The sequence below is a fragment of the Anomaloglossus baeobatrachus genome, chromosome 2 (genome assembly GCF_048569485.1).
Source record: "Anomaloglossus baeobatrachus isolate aAnoBae1 chromosome 2, aAnoBae1.hap1, whole genome shotgun sequence".
Classification (NCBI taxonomy): Eukaryota; Metazoa; Chordata; class Amphibia; order Anura; family Aromobatidae; genus Anomaloglossus; species Anomaloglossus baeobatrachus.
In genome coordinates this window covers 461880481-461895475 of record NC_134354.1, presented here as the reverse complement: position 1 = coordinate 461895475, position 14995 = coordinate 461880481, and the positions used below count along the sequence as shown (strand labels likewise).

Sequence of the window (14995 nt, the reverse complement as noted above, 5' to 3'; positions counted from 1 at the left end):
AGTAACACTTGCAAGTGACTGGCACGAGTCTCGCATTGGCATCACCCTGCACAATATCCAGACAGGAGCGTCTCAGCTGCATAGACATACATGCAGCCGACATGCTCCTGTCAGGGGAGTGTGCGGGCGTGAAGGTTGATGCCGATGTGAGTTTCGCAAGTGTGACTCCGGCTTAAGACTTTTTCTATGTACACAAAAGGCTTGGATGACATCTGAGTGCAGTCCGATATACACAGAGACAGACAGTGGAGAATGTGGCGACATTAATTTCTCTTCCGCACCTGTGATCAGAGTCTCGCATGTGAGAGAATCAGAGCACAGTGAACGACACTCGGATCACGCTCGCAGCAGAGTCTGAGCCAAGGTAGAACTTTTGCCTCTGTCTTGTTTGCCATCTTCTTCAATCCACCTCTTCACTTCCTCGATAATCACTGAAGGAGTCTGGTCTGTGTGAAACTGCCACCTGCTGACCAAATGAATAGTGCCTCCTCTAAAACAGTTCGGCTTAAAGTGGGTGTCCAGTTTGGAAAGTCAACAGAGAGGGAGTCAGGAGCCTAATTTCTTAGCCTAGACTGGAACGTTTTTTGTTTTGGCTCGAGAGGAATGGCCTACATTATACATACACAACCCACTGTTGAGCTTTATGGAATGTTTTTTTTTTTTTTTTTTTTTTTAACTGTGTGACTGAAGACCTGCTGCCACAGTTTAAAAACTCAAGGGGCTACCAGCTGGAAGACACTCATCTAACATCTAGCATGTAGGTTTTGACAAAATCTGAAAATCTCTGCCAAGCTCCCAGAAACTTCTTACCTGCCTATGCAATATCACACAAACAATTGTATACACATGCTGCAATTAAAACAAATCATTTAAAAAGCACCGCGCCAGCGGGTTTAATTTTTTTTTTATTTCACCGCTAGAGTGGTGCTTTAAATATAAGTCCCCTGCACTCTCTTACCCTCTCCTTCCACGGTTTTCATCTTTTTCCCGTGTCGCTCCCCGGTGATTTGTGGCCTGCAGGCAGCTTCAGCATTTCATGGAGTGCTCTGGAGGTCACAATGCAACAATCAAGGATAAATGAATAAAAAAAAAGCCCAAAAAGTATGTATGAATACTGTGTTTCCCTGAAAACATGACACCATCAATTTTTGCCCCGAAAAATGTGCTAGGTCTTATTTTCTGGATAGGGCTTATTCTCAGAGAAACACGGGTTGGTGGCAAGTTTACCCCCCAAAAAGGCAAACTTCCCCAGGAGAATCATACTTAGCAGAACCCAGACATCTGCATCGCTCACAGGTCCTCCTGCAATCCTCTGCAGGTGCTCCCAAAAGGAATGCTCCATAGCGGTCCTCTGCTTATGGCCGGCATTTACACACATCAGATCACACACTCGCCACATCCTGTGATACCTATTGGTTCCGGCGGGGAAACCTGAGACGCAATGCAGTGGAGTGTTGAGGACCTGTGGTGTAACGTACTGATGCATTCCACCGCAGATTCTCACTTTCCACTGCGTCCCAGGTTCCCCAGCCGGAAGCAATAGGAATCACTGGATGTGGTGAGAGTGTGATCTGATATGTGTGTGTGTGTGTGTATATGTGTGTATGTATGTGTGTGTGTGTGTGCGCATGTGCATGTGTGTGTGTGTGTGTGTTCCACCGCAGGTCCTCCCATTGGGGGTCTGGTGAGTTTGATTGCGGGGTCTTCTTTCTTCTCTCTTTTGGGGGCTGCATGCTTTCTATAATAAAGTGTCCTGCAGTATTCTTTAACTTTTTTTTTTTTTTTTAGCTGCTTGGTCACTTCATTATTTAACTGGAACTAGGGCTTATTTCCATAAACAGAGGAAGATACGGCACTGTGCATATAGAGGTGCCTGAATAGGGTGCAAATCCTTAATACAGTAGCAAAGAAATCCGGCACTCAGACAGGGGAGTACGTGATAATAAATGCTTTAATTCAACAGTGTGTAAATGATTGGTGACGTTTTGGTCAAAGATTAGACCTTCATCAGAATCAACTAAGAATACAAAAAAGAAAAATGTATAATATATAAACATGTGAAAATATATATTCACAAATAACATCCGATTGAAATGGTATAGATTTGTTCCATTCCTTCTTTAATAACATCCTTTACCCAAGGTGTGTTACCTGTTTATTATTGTCCCTGACAAGGAGTATGTCCCTATACATACATCTGCTGTAATCACTAGATATGTTACTCTGGCCTATATTCTGTTCATATTGATGGATGATCATGTATACCATTTCATTCAGATGTTATTTGAGAATATATATTTTCACATGTTTATATATTATACATATTTTTATTTTTTTTGTATTCTTATAGTGTGATTCTGATGAAGGACTAATCTTTGACCGAAACGTCACCTATCATTTACACACTGCGTTGAATTAAAGCATTTATTATCACGTACTCCCCTGTGTGAGTGCCAGATTTCTTTGATACTATATAGGGCTTATTTTCTGAGTAGGCCTTATATTTAAGCCTTGCGCCGAAACTTCCTGCTAGGGCTTATTTATGGGGAAACATGATCCTCGAATATATATATATATATATATATATATAAATAAAATATATATTATATATATATATAACACCTCTATACTGTAGATCTCTAACACGCAGCTCACCTGTTCTATTATAGCTTTACTTTTCTTTGTCAATTAACATTATGATTTTCCACAAAAAATTATTTAAGACATATGATCAAGAACAAAATGAGTTTATTTAAATAGAAAAAAAAGTAAGATACATCCTGCCAGAGATCTTTCATGCTGCATTTCATATCTCTATCAATAACAGACATTCAGACATAATACTTTCTAAATAATTACTCCATTAAGTGTGCGGTGTCTTGGTCATCTCTTTAATTCTTCAGGCCCAACTAATTCTATTCAAAAATATTCTTCTGTCAAAGCAAATGTTCATTATAAACCTGCAACAAACAAAACAAATGTATAAAAATGGAGACAATTAACTTTCTAAACATAAAAAAGTGCAGTTATTTTACTGATTTGACTTATATAGCACCATTATATTCCACAGCACTTTACACACATCATCACTGTCCCCATTGGGGCTCACAATCTACATTCTTTATCAGTTTGTTTTTCGAGTGTGGGAGGAAACCGGAGAATCCAAAAGGACAGCCACAAACATAGGCATAACATACAAACTTCTTACAGATGTTGTCCTTGGTGGGATTTGAATGCAGGACCCCACGACTGGAAAGCAACAGTGCCAACCAAGCACTGAGCCACCATACACAGCCTGGTTACCCTGGTTATCCTTAAATGGCGCTGTCAATATGTGACAGCGCCATTATAATAGCGATCGCACTATAACTTTACTCACAGGCCGATATCGGAAGTCACATGATGTGATCACGTGGATCCAGTAATGTCATGGTAGCACAGGGTCATGTGATGACTCCTGTGCTCACATGGTTCAGGTCCTGTAAGAAACAGCTGAGTGCCTGTTACAAGAGATGATCATTTCTCCCAGTCTGAGTGGTGCTGCTCTGATCAAGAGAAATGCAACACCGATCAGACTGCTGATTGCTATGGTCCCCTAGTAAAACAAAAAAAATAAAAGTTTTAAAAAAATTGAAAAAAAAAATAAAAAAGTTGAAACCACCCTCCTTTCACCTTATTGAAAATTAAAGGGTAAAAAAAAATAAATACACACACTTGGTACCGCCGCATTCAGAAACGCTCAATCTATGAAAATATAAATCAATTAACCTGATTAGTAAACTGCGTAGCGGCAAAAAAATTCCAAACGCCAAAATTACTTTTTTGGTCTCACAAATTTTGCGCTAAGTGTAATAACAGGCGATCAAAACGTAGCATATGTGCAAAAATGGTATCATTAAAACTGATAGCTCGAGAGGCAAAAAATAAGCTGTCAGGCATAGATCACGAAAAATGAGAATGCTATGGGTCGCAGAAAACTGCGCATACGCCACTTTTTTTTAGACCAACTTCTGAGATATATATATATATTCGTAGACACCAAACGTGTATAGGTTTACTTTTATCTAAGGTGTTAAAAAATAAAAATATATATATATATATATATATATTTTTATTTTTTAACACCTTAGATAAAAGTAAACCTATACACGTTTGGTGTCTACGAACCCACACCGACCTCAGGCATCACAACCACACATCAGTTTTACCATATAGGGAACACAGTGACTAAAATATCAAAAACAATAGTGCTGTTTCCAGTACACTATATGGTAAAACTCATGGTTTCATTTAAAAGTACAGCTTGTTCTGCAAAAAACGAGCCCTCACATGACCATATTGACTGAAAAATAAAAAAAATGTATGCCTCTCGGAAAAAGAATGGCAAAAAGAAACCGTAAAGCACCAAATCAGCTGGTCGTGAAGGGGTTAGTGACCTAGGACGCACTTTCATAGTTTGATAAATTAATGATCCTACTTGACACAAGGCAGATGCCAGGAACTACAGTGACTTGAGCTAGCTTAGATCGCACTAGTTGATACATTTAAATGTCGCCGTCAGTCTCCAATAGAGAAATTTAAGACTTAAGTGGTGAAGTTTATGTACAGAAGCACCCATCAAACCCCCCCCCCCCCCCACACGCACAACTTGATTGTGGGGAAGCGGGCTAATATAGCAGACGGTGGCCTACTGAAGGTCCCTGTAACTGTCGACTTGCTCCCTTAAACTCAGCCACAGGCCGGACTTTCCATGAGAACCATGAATTCTCCATATACTGACATTCTGTGGTATTGTATGGGTGATTAAACAACTACCAGTTCAAGTCTCCTGTAATGGCTAATAACGTAAAATAAAAATATAAAAAGTTTTTCATGTTTCACAAATAAGGAAATTAATATAAAAAAACAAAAAAAACCCTTAATATTAGTGTGCAAATAATTCCAGATTTAAACAGTATATTAAATGCCAAAAAGAGGAATATAATTGCCATACTTGCTATTTTTTAGTTGACAAACTTCTCACCAAAAATACAATAAAAAGAAGGGAATTTTGTTTACTTACCGTAAATTCCTTTTCTTCTAGCTCCAATTGGGAGACCCAGACAATTGGGTGTATAGCTTCTGCCTCCGGAGGTCACACAAAGTATTACACTCAAAAGTGTAACCCCTCCCCTTCTGCCTATACACCCCCCGTGCTGCCACGGGCTCCTCAGTTTTGGTGCAAAAGCAGGAAGGAGGAAACTTATAAGTTGGTTTAAGGTAAATTCAATCCGAAGGATGTTCGGAGAACTGAAAACCATGAAACAATTGAACATGAACAACATGTGTACACAAAAGAACAACTAGCCCGAAGGGAACAGGGGCGGGTGCTGGGTCTCCCAATTGGAGCTAGAAGAAAAGGAATTTACGGTAAGTAAACAAAATTCCCTTCTTCTTTGTCGCTCCATTGGGAGACCCAGACAATTGGGACGTCCAAAAGCAGTCCCTGGGTGGGTAAAAGAATACCTCGATAACAAGAGCAGACACGACTCCCTCTTACAGGTGGGCCACCGCCGCCTGAAGGACTTGCCTACCTAGACTGGCATCTGCCGAAGCATAGGCATGCACTTGATAGTGCTTTGTGAAAGTGTGCATACTAGACCACGTAGCTGCCTGACACACTTGTAGAGCCGTTGCCTGGTGCCGCAATGCCCAGGACGCCCCCACGGCTCTGGTAGAATGGGCTTTCAGCCCCGAAGGAATCGGAAGCCCCGAAGAACGGTAAGCTTCAAGAATCGGTTCCTTGATCCACCGAGCCAAGGTTGACCTGGAAGCTTGCGAACCCAAAAGCTGACCAGCCACAAGGACAAAAAGCGCATCTGAACGACGCAGGGGCGCTGTGCGAGACACGTAGAAACGGAGTGCTCTCACTAGATCTAATGAGTGCAAATCCTTTTCAAAGCGGTGAATTGGATTAGGGCAAAATGAAGGTAAGGTGATATCCTGATTGAGATGAAAAGGCGATACCACCTTAGGGAGAAATTCCGGAACAGGACGGAGAACCACCTTATCCTGGTGAAAAACCAGGAAGGGGGCTTTGCATGACAGTGCTGCAAGCTCCGACACTCTACGGAGTGAAGTAACTGCTACTAGAAATGCCACTTTCTGTGAGAGACGTGATAAGGAGACATCCCGCAGCGGCTCAAAAGGCGGTTTCTGAAGAGCCGTTAGCACCCTGTTAAGGTCCCAGGGTTCAAGCGGGCGCTTGTAAGGTGGGACTATGTGGCAAACTCCCTGCAGGAACGTGCGGACCTGCGGAAGCTTGGCCAGGCGCTTTTGAAAGAATATTGAGAGTGCCGATACTTGCCCTTTGAGAGAACTAAGTGACAACCCCTTATCCATTCCGGATTGAAGGAAGGAAAGAAAAGTGGGTAAGGCAAAAGGCCAGGGAGTAAAACCGTTATCAGAACACCAGGACAAGAAAATCCGCCAAGTCCTGTGATAGATCTTGGCGGACGTCGGTTTCCTGGCCTGTCTCATAGTGGCAATGACATCCTGAGACAACCCTGAAGACGCTAGGAGCCAGGACTCAATGGCCACACAGTCAGGTTGAGGGCCGCAGAATTCAGATGGAAAAACGGCCCTTGCGACAGCAAGTCTGGGCGGTCTGGCAGCGCCCACGGCTGACCCACCGTGAGATGCCACAGATCCGGGTACCATGACCGCCTCGGCCAGTCTGGAGCGACGAGAATGGCGCGACGGCAGTCGGACCTGATCTTGCGTAGTACTCTGGGCAGCATTGCCAGAGGAGGAAATACATAAGGTAGTCGAAACTGCGACCAATCCTGAACTAATGCGTCCGCCGCCAGCTCTGTGATCTTGAGATCGTGCCATGAAGGCCGGGACCTTGTTGTTGTGCCGTGACGCCATGAGATCGACGTCCGGCGTTCCCCAGCGGCGACAGATCTCTCGAAACACTTCTGGGTGCAGGGACCATTCCCCCCGCATCCATGCCCTGACGACTGAGAAAATCTGCTTCCCAGTTTTCTACGCCCGGTATGTGAACTGCGGAGATGGTGGATGCTGTTGCTTCCACCCACTGCAGAATCCGCTGGACTTCTTGGAAGGCTTGACGACTCCGCGTGCCGCCTTGGTGGTTGATGTATGCGACGGCAGTGGCGTTGTCCGACTGGATACGGATCTGCCTGCCCTCCAGCAACTGCTGGAAAGCCAATAGGGCCAGATACACTGCCCTTATCTCCAGGACATTGATCTGAAGGGAAGACTCTATCGGAGTCCAGGTTCCCTGAGCCCTGTGATGGAGGAACACCGCTCCCCACCCTGACAGGCTCGCGTCCGTGGTGACCACAGCCCAGGTTGGGGGCAGGAAGGATTTTCCCTGTGATAGAGAAGTGGGAAGCAGCCACCACTGAAGAGACGTCTTTGTTGCAAGGGAAAGAGAGACGTTCCTGTCGAGAGAGTTCGCCTTCCTGTCCCATTTGTGGAGAATGTCCCACTGGAGCGGGCGCAGATGGAATTGCGCGAAGGGCACTGCTTCCATCGCTGCCACCATCTTCCCCAGGAAGTGCATGAGGCGTCTCAAGGGGTGTGACTGAGTCTGAATCAGAGATTGCACCCCTGCCTGCAGTGACAGCTGTTTGTCTAGTGGTAGCTTGACCACCGCTGACTGTGTATGAAATTCCATCCCTAGATAGGTCAGAGATTGGGTCGGTGTCAACTTGGATTTTGGGAAGTTGATGAGCCACCCGAACTGCTGGAGGGTCTCCAGAGCGACGGTAAGGCTGTGTTGACACGCCGCCCGAGACGGTGCCCTGACTAGGAGATCGTCTAAGTAGGGAATCACCGAGTGCCCCTGAGAATGTAGGACCGCAACAACAGATGCCATGACCTTGGTGAAAACCCGTGGGGCTGTCGCCAGGCCGAAGGGCAATGCCACGAACTGAAGGTGTTCGTCCCCGATGGCGAAACGCAAAAAGCGTTGATGTTCTGGTGCGATCGGCACATGGAGATAGGCATCCTTGATGTCGATCGATGCTAGGAAGTCTCCTTGTGACATCGAGGCGATGACCGAGCGGAGAGATTCCATCTGGAGCTCACGTGTTTGTTGAGCAATTTGAGGTCCAGAACGGGACGGAATGATCCGTCTTTCTTTGGCACCACGAATAAGTTGGAGTAAAAGCCGCGACCCTGTTCCTAAGTGGGAACGGGGGTCACGACTCCTTTTTTCAGAGCGTCCACTGCTTGAAAAAGTGCGTCTGCTCGCGCGGGGAGGTTCTGAAGAAACGAGTCGGAGGACGAGAGCTGAACTCTATCCTGTAACCGTGAGACAGGATGTCTCTCACCCATCGGTCTTGAACATGTGGCCACCAGGCGTCGCGAAAGCGGGAGAGCCTGCCACCGACCGAGGATGCGGTTCGGGGATGCCGTGAGTCATGAGGAGGCCGCCTTGGAAGCAGTGCCTCCGGCGGTCTTTTGGGGGCGTGACTTAGACCGCCACGCATAGGAGTTCCTCTGGCCTTTGTCCTGTCTATTGGACGAAGAGGACTGTGGCTTGGCGGAGGGACGAAAGGACCGAAACCTCGATTGTATTTTTCGTTGCTGAGGTCTCTTAGGCTTGGACTGGGGTAAGGAGGAGTCCTTTCCCTTGGATTCCTTAATAATCTCGTCCAATCGTTCACCAAACAATCTCTCGCCAGAAAACGGCAAACCGGTTAAGAACCTCTTGGAAGCCGAGTCTGCCTTCCATTCGCGCAGCCACATGGCCCTGCGGACTGCAACAGAATTAGCGGATGCCACCGCTGTACGGCTAGCAGAGTCTAGGACTGCGTTCATGGCGTAGGAAGAAAACGCCGACGCCTGAGAGGTTAAAGATGCAACCTGCGGGGCAGACGTACGTGTGACCGCATTAATCTCAGCCAGACAAGCTGAGATCGCTTGGAGTGCCCACACGGCTGCAAAAGCCGGGGCAAAAGACGCTCCCGTGGCCTCATAAATGGATTTCACCAGGAGTTCTATCTGCCTATCAGTGGCATCTTTTAGTGATGAGCCATCTGCAACCGAAACCACAGATCTAGCCGCCAATCTTGAGACTGGGGGATCCACCTTAGGACATTGAGCCCAACCCTTAACCACGTCAGCGGGGAAGGGGTAACGTGTGTCAGTAAGGCGCTTAGTAAAGCGCTTGTCCGGAACCGCTCTGGGCTTCTGGATGGCATCCCTGAAGTTAGAGTGATCAAAAAATGCACTCCGTGTACGTTTGGGAAAACGAAACTGGTGTTTCTCTTGCTGAGAGGCCGACTCCTCTATAGGTGGAGACGGGAGAGATAGATCCAACACCTGATTGATGGACGAGATAAGATCATTTACTAAGGCGTCCCCTTCAGGTGTATCAAGATTGAGAGCAACATCAGGGTCCGAGCCCTGAGCTGCAACCTCCGCCTCGTCCTCCAGAGAGTCCTCAAGCTGGGAACCCGAGCAGCGTGAGGAAGTCGGGGAAGATTCCAAGCGAGCCCGCTTAGCTGGTCTGGGACTGTGGTCCGTGGAGGAGTCCTCCACGTGAGATCTGGGGCCCACCCCGGCCGGGGTGTACCGAGAGGGACCTGGAGGCGCCGACCTAACAGGGTCCGGGGCCTGTGTAAGGACCGGTCTGGACTGCAGGGCTTCCAGCAACTTGGCAGACCATTTGTCCATAGACTGGGCCATGGATTGTGAGAGTGACTCAGAGCTTATCAGCAAAAACTGCAAACTCTGTCGCTGCCACCTGGACAGTGGAAGCAGGGGGGTCTGCCTGAGCCGGGGGGCCCACAAGTGACCGAGGCTCCGGCTGAGCAAGCGTAACAGGGGCTGAGCATTGCTCACAGTGAGGGTAGGTGGAACCCGCAGGTAACATAGCCCTACAAGAGGTACATGTCGCAAAAAACCCCTGTGCTTTAGTGCCCTTGCTCCTTGTGGCCGACATGCTGTTATGTCCTAGGAGCGTGATCACTGAGGGTATATAGAAAAAAGGGTATACAGCCCGGCCGAACAGAATAAGTATATATATACGTTTCTATACCGGCACCCAAGGGGACCAACACCGAGTGACCGGTGCGGCTTACCGACCGCTAAAAAGCGGGGTGTGTGTGCTCCAGATTCCCTGCCTTGGTCTCCCAGAGCTGCAGAGCTGTTCTCTGTGATTCTCCACCGGCAGAATGTCCTAAAAATGGCTGCCGGAGCTCTCAGGGGAGGAGTGAAGCCAGGGGCGGCGTTAGGAAAAGTGCGGGAATCTGGGGTCCCCACAGTGATCAGTGAGGGGGGAGGGAGCATACAGGATGCCCCGGCCCTCACATCCGACGTCAGGTCGGCTATCCCGCCCCTATCTCTGATAGACAGGTCCGGGGGCGGGAGTTTTGCCACTAGGCCGCGATGAAGCCGGGGACTAAATTTAATACCGCGGCCGACAAGCAGGCGCGGTCGGCGCGGTAGTCCCCGGTCTTCACAATTCAGCAGTCAGTTGCGGCGTCCGGAAACCAGGCGCTCCATACACAGTCCCCATGGGGACACAGAGTACCTCGTGGATGCAGGGCCCTGTCCCTGAGGATAGATAAGCTCCTGTCCAGCAGATTCCCTCAGGGGCTGCGGAGGGAGCACGGTCCCAGAACCTGGATGACCGCTTCGGATCCCACTTCTACCAGAGCCCTCAGGGATGGAGAAGGAAACACGGCATGAGGCTCCGGCCGTCGTACCCGCAATGGGTACCTCAACCTTAACAGCACCGCCGACTTAGTGGGGTGAGAAGGGAGCATGCCGGGGGCCCCGTGGGGGCCCTCTTTTCTTCCAACCGATACAATCAGCAGCTGCTGCTGACTAAAATGGAGATGTGTGAGTGGATGTGTGCCTCCTTCCACACAAAGCATAAAACTGAGGAGCCCGTGATGCACGGGAGGGTGTATAGGCAGAGGGGAGGGGTTACACTTTTGAGTGTAATACTTTGTGTGGCCTCCGGAGGCAGAAGCTATACACCCAATTGTCTGGGTCTCCCAATGGAGCGACAAAGAAAAGAATCTAAATGTCATATGTATCCCCATATGTTATTATAAAGGTCACCTCCTGGCGCAAAAATTAATCTCTCACCGCTCCATGTCATCATTATAACATTACAGGTCTCAAACTGCCAACAATTTTTTTCCCACTACTAAAGCATTAAATCCTTACTGACTTGTAACGTACCAATTCCCTGACTTTGATGTGTGCTCGTATTTCAAGCCTGCTTCTTTCCTGGTAGATGATGGCTTCGATGGAGCTCTGTTAACCTGTTAACTGCCACTGTCAATCTCTGACAGTGGAACATAACGTGCGCCGGCAGGGGGAACGCGCACAATTCTATGTGCCCATTGGCATGCTCATGATGTGATCGTGGGGCGCCGATGGGTTGCCATGATAGCCAGGGTTTGGCTGAAGAATCCAATGCTTGTCATCATGACTGTTCTGATGTGAAAGTCAGCATTTAGCTGGCATTCATAGGAGACTTGGATTTTTGCTATACATAGCACAAATGATCAGTATACCATAAAAAGTATGAAGGTTTTAAAAATTAAAAACAAAAAAAACACTGGTGGAATTGCGTTTTTTTTTTTACCATTCATTCCCCTTGGTATTCCTTTCCAGTTTTCAGTATAGGTAAAATAGTGTAATTGCAAACCCCAACTTGTCCAGCAAAGTAAGGGCTCGTGCGCACGTTGCATCGTGTCCATGCTGAAAATTCTGCAGCGATTTGGCAGTGCATGTGAGATTCAAATCGCTGCAGAAACAGTGTGTAATGGATGCAGTATGTCTGCAGAATAGATGCCGCATTCATGCGCTCTGGATGCAGCCTCTTCCATAGACAGAGCGGGAGCAGCATCCATAGCGCACGGAATAATTGACATGCTGCATTTTTAAATGCAGTGATTGTCACATTTTTGACACTCAAATCGCTGTGTTCAAAAAAAGCATCATGCGCAGGGATTATGCACATTCATAGATTGTGCAGGGGACGCAGGACACATGCACTTACGCTGCAGTACTAAATGCTGCGTAAACGCATGAAATTACAACGTGCGCACGAGCCCTAAAAGTTCTCATACAGATACCGTATTTTTCGGACTATAAGACGCACCCTGGTTTTAGAGGAGGAAAATAAAATTTTCAACAAAAGGTCTGGTCATGACACTTATGGGGTGAGGATCTGCTGCTGACACTGTTATGGGGTAATGTCCCCAAATTCTCTAACTAAGGTATCCCATCCTGCTATATACCCCCATCCTGCTATACGGCATGCATCCTGTGGCACAAAAACAATAACCATTTATACTCACCTTTCCTCGCTCCACGCATCGCTCATCCTCCTGTCTGTCAGCAGCAGCGCCGCTGACCTGTGTGGAGCCGTTCCCCTGCAGCATCGCAATGTCTTGCTGTCTGCCGGCTCGCTGATGTGTATGGAGAGCGATGAGCACAGGGATGACGTCATAGTTGTGCTCACCGCTCTCTACACAGATCAACTGGCCGGCAGACAGGAGAACATCGCGATGTTGCATGGAACGGTGAGTATACTGTAATTATTCACTGCCCCCCACGCTGATGATGATACACGGGGGGCAGTGAATACAGCCGCACATGATCACTCCAGGCTGTAGTTGCCAGGGGTGATCACGCGTGATGGCCGCTATTTATGCGCGCATCCCCCACCCACCTGTCAGCGCCGGCTTCAGCGTTGAGGGATGATGGGCAGGAGGATGGCGCACATATGAAATAAGCAGGCCCACGTGGGCACGGCAGGCTGCTACAGCCTGCTCATGCCACCGATGACCCGCTCCACCGCAGCACCCTCATTCCCCGCAGCCCTACATTCAGACTATAAGACGCACCCCCCACTTTCACCCAACATTTGGGGGGAAAAAAAGTGCGTCTTATAGTTAAAAAAATACGGTATATGTCCACAGGAAAACAACAAAATTATGACTGTTTGAACAAATAAAAAAAATGAAAGAGCAAAAACATGAAATTCCCAGGTCCCTAATTGATTATCTAGAGCTAGAAAAACATGACTGCTCTTCCAAAAACAGTGCTGCCCCAGGGCTGTGGAGTCGGTAAGCTAAACCTCAGACTCCGAAATTTCCCGGATTCCGACTCCAACTCAGACTCCCTCATACAGTTGAAACCCAAAGTTTCCCTCCACTCTCTATAAAGACACATCTGCATGTTTTTCTCACTATCTGACATGAAATCAGAATAAACCTTTCCCGTTTTAGGTCAATTAGGAACCAAAATTATTTCTATTTACCAAATGTTACTCACAGCAAGTTGGGCTGCAGTGTGTACATCGCCCTGGCCAAAAACTGATGCTCTAGCACGATACAGCTAAACCCCCACTAAGTGGAGGCACCACAGGTGCAGGAGAAGCAGATCACACACACACCTTCATGGAATGGAGGGGAGGTGACTGCTAGATGATAAAACTGCACACAAGTGGCTTGCATAGAGTGCTGTTCACATGCAGATGACACAGTCACAAACCCGCAGCCTATTAGGTAACGCCCTTCTATTAGATCAGGCGGGCTGCCAAGCCGTACTCCACTGTATATCATGCACGGACAGACACTCTACAATGCAAGGCCCAACAGAAAGGGGCCTGGCTGTATCCTGTACAAACAAAAAAAATGAGGTTTTTGTTGGTATTTATGGCCATAAAACGTAAGCCTACACCCTCGTCAAGGGACCTCATGTCTGTAGGTCCCTACACTAAATATAAAAAAAGCAACAATAAGAGGATAATGTCCTCCAAAAATCAAGTATTACTCACAGCAAGTTGGGCTGCAGTGTGTACATCGCCCTGGCCAAAAACTGATGCTCTAGCACGATACAGCTAAACCCCCACTAAGTGGAGGCACCACAGGTGCAGGAGAAGCAGATCACACACACACCTTCATGGAATGGAGGGGAGGTGACTGCTAGATGATAAAACTGCACACAAGTGGCTTGCATAGAGTGCTGTTCACATGCAGATGACACAGTCACAAACCCGCAGCCTATTAGGTAACGCCCTTCTATTAGATCAGGCGGGCTGCCAAGCCGTACTCCACTGTATATCATGCACGGACAGACACTCTACAATGCAAGGCCCAACAGAAAGGGGCCTGGCTGTATCCTGTACAAACAAAAAAATGAGGTTTTTGTTGGTATTTATGGCCATAAAACGTAAGCCTACACCCTCGTCAAGGGACCTCATGTCTGTAGGTCCCTACACTAAATATAAAAAAAGCAACAATAAGAGGATAATGTCCTCCAAAAATCAAGTATTACTCACAGCAAGTTGGGCTGCAGTGTGTACATCGCCCTGGCCAAAAACTGATGCTCTAGCACGATACAGCTAAACCCCCACTAAGTGGAGGCACCACAGGTGCAGGAGAAGCAGATCACACACACACCTTCATGGAATGGAGGGGAGGTGACTGCTAGATGATAAAACTGCACACAAGTGGCTTGCATAGAGTGCTGTTCACATGCAGATGACACAGTCACAAACCCGCAGCCTATTAGGTAACGCCCTTCTATTAGATCAGGCGGGCTGCCAAGCCGTACTCCACTGTATATCATGCACGGACAGACACTCTACAATGCAAGGCCCAACAGAAAGGGGCCTGGCTGTATCCTGTACAAACAAAAAAATGAGGTTTTTGTTGGTATTTATGGCCATAAAACGTAAGCCTACACCCTCGTCAAGGGACCTCATGTCTGTAGGTCCCTACACTAAATATAAAAAAAGCAACAATAAGAGGATAATGTCCTCCAAAAATCAAGTATTACTCACAGCAAGTTGGGCTGCAGTGTGTACATCGCCCTGGCCAAAAACTGATGCTCTAGCACGATACAGCTAAACCCCCACTAAGTGGAGGCACCACAGGTGCAGGAGAAGCAGATCACACACACACCTTCATGGAATGGAGGGGAGGTGACTGCTAGATGATAAAACTGCACA

General features: G+C 47.4%; 1 protein-coding gene across 1 annotated transcript in view; it reads right to left on the bottom strand.

Moving 5' to 3' along the window:
- Positions 1-2731: 2731 nt before the first annotated feature.
- CHCHD2 (coiled-coil-helix-coiled-coil-helix domain containing 2) overlaps positions 2732-14995 on the bottom strand; it is a 41578-nt gene continuing 29314 nt past the window's right edge. Inside the window, exon 4 of the mRNA XM_075334225.1 lies at positions 2732-2960. Within this exon, the coding sequence (XP_075190340.1) occupies positions 2953-2960 (8 nt within the window). The 3' untranslated portion in view covers positions 2732-2952. The remainder of the gene's footprint in view (positions 2961-14995) is intronic.